This window comes from Penaeus japonicus, unplaced genomic scaffold (genome assembly GCF_977035675.1).
Source record: "Penaeus japonicus unplaced genomic scaffold, GWHDUDI00000001_assembly GWHDUDI00000041, whole genome shotgun sequence".
NCBI lineage: Eukaryota > Metazoa > Arthropoda > Malacostraca > Decapoda > Penaeidae > Penaeus > Penaeus japonicus.
In genome coordinates this window covers 26,675,506-26,681,905 of record NW_028234443.1, presented here as the reverse complement: position 1 = coordinate 26,681,905, position 6,400 = coordinate 26,675,506, and the positions used below count along the sequence as shown (strand labels likewise).

The following is a 6,400-nucleotide window of genomic DNA, read 5'->3' as shown; positions in this document are numbered from 1 at the left end:
TATTATCATTATCATTATTATCATCATAGTTCTTATTATTATTATCAAATTGTTCTTAACCTTTTTGATGATTTATCTTTTTCATTATTCCATCATATTTTTCTGTTGTTGTTGTTGCTATTATTTTCATCAATATTGCAATTATTTTCATTGTGATTTTCATCGATAAGAAGATTATCATTTTCATCCTCATCCCCATCACAACCTTGGCTGTGATGATGATAATTGTAATTAATTATTCTAATTATCATTGTAATAATCATCATATTTTCTTAACTATCTTTTCTGATACAACCATCATACTTCTTATTATCAATGAAAAGTGGTTATCTATAACAGTACTGCAATGACTATACCGTTTCCGAATGATAAAGATAACACACACACACAGTTTTATAAGTACTTTTTAGAAAGGAAATAAACATATCAAGCAAAGACACATGGATAGATATAAAAATAATTTATTTTGTACATCATAGAATATCATATATATATATATATATTTGAGTAAAATAATCTAACATGAAAATAGAATTTGTATCTTAAAAAAACTATACATTAATGAATTTGTACACTCGGATAATAGGTGGGATGAGCCATGGCTGTGAAGTTTAGAAAGATAATGATAGAAATAAAAAGAGATAAAAGAGAGTACGAAAGAAAGAGGGAGAGAAAAAAAGAAATGAAAATGAAAATAGGGAAAGAAATATCAGTTTTCAAATTGGTAAATAGTAAAAAAAAATATATATATAAAAAAGGTAAGTTAAATATAAGAAGAATATAGAGGAAAACAGTTGAAGATAATAAGAGAGAAGCAAAAACGACACAGGAAGAAAACGAGAAAAAGTTGAAAAAAGGAGAATAAATAAGAAGAAAAAACGGAAGAAGGAGAGAGCCAAGGAGCCGACAAGACGAAGCCAGGAGGGAATCACGGGAGAAAAAAGAGACCGGAAGCAAGATGGGCGCGGAACCGGAAGCGGGAGAGCAGGGGCGCGACGGGTGTTACTTCATGATGTCATCGATGGAGAACCCCCGGCGCTTCCTGCCTCCGTCGGCCTCCTCCTCCGTCTGCAGGAAGGGCTTCTTGGCCGCAGGGAGGCTCAGCCCCTCCAGCCGGTGCTTCCGACTCTCCTCCTCCGCCGGCGCCTCCCTCTTCAGCGGGAAGCTGTAAATGGGGATCAGCGTCACGTCTTTCGGTAGCGCGGGCGTGATGGGCGGCCGCGCGGGCGAGGCGTTGGTGGGCGGCGAGAGGATGGGCGCGGCGAGGAGGGCGGGGGTGGTGGTGGTTCTGAGCACTGGCGTGACGGTGACGCTGGCGGGGCGGTCTTCCGCGGGGGCGCTCACCCTCGGCGCGGGAGGCGGGGGGGAAGAAGCTACGGTGGGCGCGGCGGCGCTGACGGGGCTGTCGTGGGCGTGCTGCGCCTTGTGGACGGCGAGCGTGCGCGCCTGGCAGAAGCCCTTGGCGCACACGTCACACTTGAAGGGCTTCTCCTTGCTGTGGATGTACTTGTGGTCGCGGAGGTGGTCCTGCCTCCTGAAGGCCTTGCCGCAGATGTCGCACGGGAAAGGGCGCTCGTCCGTGTGGGTTCGCTCGTGGATCAGCAAGTTGTAACTCTTGGTGAACTCCCGCTGGCAATACTTGCAGATGTAGCGCTTCTTGGGGCGGCTCAGGCGGCCTCCGGGCGTCAGCAGCAGGCGGTTGAGGGCCAGGTCGCCGCTGGCACCCAGGGCGGCCCAGGGGAGCTGCCCCAGGGAGCCGTAGCTCTGCAGCATCCCCATCAAACGGGGATCGGCGGCCAGGGACGCCGAGTGCTGCTTGGCGGCGGCGGCGACGGAGGCGATGGCGGGGAGGATGGGGAAGGGAGGGAGCAGGGGGAGGAGGGAAGGCCCCCTGGGGACCCAGGGCGTGAAGGCAGACCCTCGATCACCACCGCCGCCCATGCCCGGGAACTGGAACCCGCACGGGCTTGTGGGCGTGGGCGGGGGAGTCAGCAAACCTGTAGGGAGGGACACATGCGGTCAGTACACCTGTTGGTTCGTGCAGCCTCGCCTGCGAAGCGACACTCGGCGGGCGGGCGGGCGGGGAAGGCGGCACATGCGGCCGTGCCCTTTGCCCTTCCGCAGGGCGGGAATTTTAGCATATTATGACCGTCTCTCTCGGAGCGCAATCACCAATCACTACTTCAGCGACATCGCAAAAACGACGGAAAACAAACCAACCTACCCGACTCTTTCTCGGCCGATCGCTCCTCTTCTCGACTCGCGGCCATGTTTCAAAACGGCCAGCACCTTCGTGTCTCTCTATCTCAGATCAGGTCGTGGGGCCGATTGCCTTCAACAGGTGGATTATTCAACGGTGCAGAAGCAAGGCAGTGTTGGAGGAATGGGTTTTGACAGTTCTACTACCTACACCGTACGGGAATCACAAGGATACTGAGGTTAGTTGAGGTTGCTAAGTCTTCGTACCGTATTGGGTCTTAGGAGGCTGGCTGGAGTTGCCAGCTGCTCTATTATTTGCGAGTTGTTTCCCGCTCGTGTAGCGACTGCAAATACTCAATATCGGGTTTGGGTTTGTTAAAAAGTAGGTAAACTCGAAAAGGAAAGATTTTGTTAAATGTGTGCATGGACGTCATTTACTCGCGGTAATGTTGAATATCTTATTAACAAAATTATTAAACGCATCGGTAACCCCCGTGCCCATGAGTGAGGTAAGCACTATAGACATAAAAGTACTACAAAAACCTACGCCGGAACTATCGATACATCAGTATGGCATTTCTCCGCGAATCCATAACAATCCTCGTCGATTCGCCAATCCAGATCGCCATCGCATCACATCCATTCTTTTGAATCCATAAATAAAAAAGGAAGAGCGCGAACGGAGATAAAGCAAGAGAAAACAGATCCGAAACAAATGACTCGAGAAAGAAAACGCGAGGCTGAGGGGGTGGGAAGGGGAGGGGGAGATGGAAGGCGAGGGGAGGGGGGGAGAAGGGAAGGGGGGTTGCCTGCTGATCGTGACGGTGGGCGTGGCTCAGTCGGCTGCTATTGGCTGTTAGAAAGCAAGCCCCGCCCACGTGGGGATTTCAGTTGGTGATCTATGCGCGCCCGGGAGAGCATTAATTACTCCTCGGACGAATATTTCTGCGCGTTTCTCCTTCTTATAAGCGCCGCTACACCTTCCTTCCTTCGACGGGGTCATTCTCACGCCGGCGAAATAGTTGACGCGTGTGTCTGCGCACCTGCCGGAGACTTATCAATGGAATATTCAAACGCGTTTCGTCCGAAAAGGAGAAAACGCAAACAGCAGAGCGACGCGGCTCCGGTCCTCGGCCGGCGCGCGCTGTTCCGACCCGCCAGAACTGTTACCGGTTTTTATTACGTTAATTAACCTTATCTAACTCAGATTCTGCTAAATTAACGGGTGAAGTTCATCATTTCCATTGTTCATGTCTCGAGGTGTATAATTAGATAAACAATTTTCCCCAGGAATTGCCCTCTTATGCAGACACACACGAGCGGAGTCGTGAACATGTGCGCCAAGTCGCTTCACGCACACGGCAGGGACCGCCGTGTGTGTGCGTGCGCGTGTGGGTACTTCTTGGGAACGTGTGCGGCTGAGCGTGTGCGTGTGTATGATCGGAGGGGCGGCTGGGCGGGCGTCCGGGTGATTTGGAAAGTCTTAATTGCTGTGGAATGTTATTAGGGACCTGTGGGTGCGTGTGTGCACTCGCCTGAGTCATGTGCATATGTAAATGCCCGGGTGTGTGTGTGTGTGTGTGTGTCCGTGTCTGGGCCGGGCACTTAACATCTGTCATTCTAGCTGGCTCTCTGTTTGTCTTTCGAAACAACCTTTCTTAGTTCTCTCTCTCTCTCTCTCTCTCTCTCTCTCTCTCTCTCTCTCTCTCTCTCTCTCTCTCTCTCTCTCTCTCTCCCTCTCTTCTTCTCTCCTCTCTTTCCCCCTCTCTCTCCTCTCTTTCTCTCTCTCTCCCTCTCTCTCATCATCTCTCCCATTCTCTCTCTCTCTATCTCTCTCTCTTCTGTCCTCTCTCCCCATCCTCTTTCCCCCCTCTCTTCCCTTCCTCTCTCCTCCTCTCTTCTCCCCTCTTTTCTCCTCCCTCTCTTCTCTCTCTCTCTCTCTCTCTCTCTCTCTCTCTCTCTCTCTCTCTCTCTCTCTCTCTCTCTCTCTTTCTCTCTCTCTCTTCCGCTCTTTCTCTCCACCTGTTTACCTACAGTGTCATACGTTCTTTCTTAAACATCACAATTTGCATCATTATCGTAATTACCACTCATCTAATATCTTTTTATTCTTATTGGTCTTCTCATTTACTTTAATCATCGTTATCATGATTATCATAACTATCATTTCTATAATCATCATTATGAATTTTATATACCACTATCATTATGATTATTATCATTATTCCTATCATTTTTATGGGTATGATTATCAGTTATAATCTGGTATAATTATCATTGTTATAATTACTGATTCATATTATCATTGACAGCATTATCATTACAATTGTTATTATAATTGTTATCATTGTCATATTATTGTTGTTGTTATCATAATAATGGCGATAAAATGATAATGATAATAGTAATAATAGAAATAATGATAACGCTAATGATGATGATAATCATATGGATAATACTGATAACAATGATAATGATGATGATAATATTAATAATGATAATGATAATAATAATGATAATGATCAGAACAACAATAAAGGATGATATTACATTGATGATAATAATGATGAACTTAACAATACTAATGGTGTGATAATGATAGAAATAGTAATGGTAATAATAATAATAAAAGGATAGTGATGATAACAACAGCTGTAATGATGATAATGATTATGATAAGGATATTGATAATAATGATAATACTAATAATATTGATAATGATATTAGTAATAATGATAAATGTAATTAAAAAGTTAACGATGATGATAAACATAATGGTTTTGATGATTATAATGATTGTTTTTTTCATTATATTTATTATCCTCATTGTTATCATCGTCATTTTCCTCCTCTTCTTTTTCTTCTTCATGTTCCTAATGTTATTTCTATTCTGAAGATCATTATTGTTATTTTTAATTTTAGTATCATTATTGTTATGTTTATTATCTTTGTTATCATTATCATCTTAATTGTTATTGTTGTTGTTTTTTGTTATTGTTGTTATTAGCGTTACTATTATCAGCATTATTGTTACTATTACTATCATTATTATTATTATCATTATTGTTATCATCATCATTATCATTATCATTATCATCCTCATCATTATCAAAATCTCCCTTTTCATCATTGCTATCATAATTTTTTCGTTATTTGTTCTTCTTGTTATAACTATCACTATTGCCACTATAATTATTTTTATTATTAGCATTCTCATTATCATCAGTACTACTATTACAATGGTCATTATAATTATTGTTATCCTTATTATTGTTATTTTATTATCATCACTATTATCATCACTATCATTGCCATTATTACACCAGTAGTATGATTGTTTTTATCATTATTATCATTATCATCATTATTATTTCAATATTATCATTATCAGTGTTACCAATGTCATAGATGATGAGGATAAGATAAAGACAGATGTAAGTATAATCATAGAATTAATATGGTGATATAAATAGAGACACAGATAATGGTTATAAAAACGTAGAAAAAAGAATAAAATGATACAATTAATTGAAGAAAATAGACGTTAAGCAGATGTAGTTAGAGTGAATATGTATAAATGATTTTATTTAGAGAAATTAATTATGAATTACTTATGGAATTGGAAGATCAAAGGGAAAAAAGAAAGAAAGGGAAAGAATGACAACAAATTATGAATAAATAAATAAATAAATAAATAAATAAATAAATAAATAAATAAATATATATATAATAGTATATATATATATATCATATTATAATAAAATATATAATATAAAAAATATATATATATATATAAATATAATAATATATATATATTATATATATAATATATATATATATGTGTGTGTGTGTGTGTGTGTGTGTGTGTGTGTGTGTGTGTGTGTGTGTGTGTGTGTGTGTGTGAGTGTGCGCGCGCGTGTGTGTGTGTGTTTAAAGAGAGAGAGAGAGAGAGAGAGAGAGAGAGAGAGAGAGAGAGAGAGAGAGAGAGAGAGAGAGAGACGACCATATATGATACCCCCAACTCGACCGCTGGTTACCATATAAAGTGCGTTCGCGACGCAGAAGATAAGGTCCATTTTCCTTTTGCTGACAGGCGCCCGGTAGACCTTACAGCCGAAGGGCTTTATGGATCGTAAAAAAATGGATCTTCACATGAACTCAAGTTTTAGTGCCGTCGAGAGCCACTAATGCAACCTGTTAT

At 42.0% G+C, this 6,400-nt stretch overlaps 1 protein-coding gene across 1 annotated transcript; it reads right to left on the bottom strand.

Annotated features, from left to right (window-relative positions):
* Positions 1–425: 425 nt before the first annotated feature.
* LOC122251763 (uncharacterized) lies at positions 426–2,421 on the bottom strand. Its single transcript, XM_043013877.2, has 2 exons — positions 2,225–2,421; positions 426–1,997 (listed from the first exon to the last, which is right to left on the bottom strand). Exons 1-2 carry the CDS (start codon positions 2,268–2,270, stop codon positions 1,003–1,005), a joined length of 1,041 nt encoding a protein of 346 aa, XP_042869811.2. The 5' UTR covers positions 2,271–2,421; the 3' UTR covers positions 426–1,002.
* Between the last annotated feature and the right edge of the window lie 3,979 nt (positions 2,422–6,400).

What these genes read in the sequence shown, in the direction of transcription:
- LOC122251763 (XM_043013877.2), bottom strand. Translation starts at nt 2,270, where the DNA reads ATGGCCGCGAGTCGAGAAGAGGAGCGATCGGCCGAGAAAGAGTCGG. An exon ending in ATCGGCCGAGAAAGAGTCGG is followed by an intron (nt 1,998 to 2,224) that starts GTAGGTTGGTTT and finishes CCCTCCCTACAG; the next exon opens with GTTTGCTGACTCCCCCGCCC.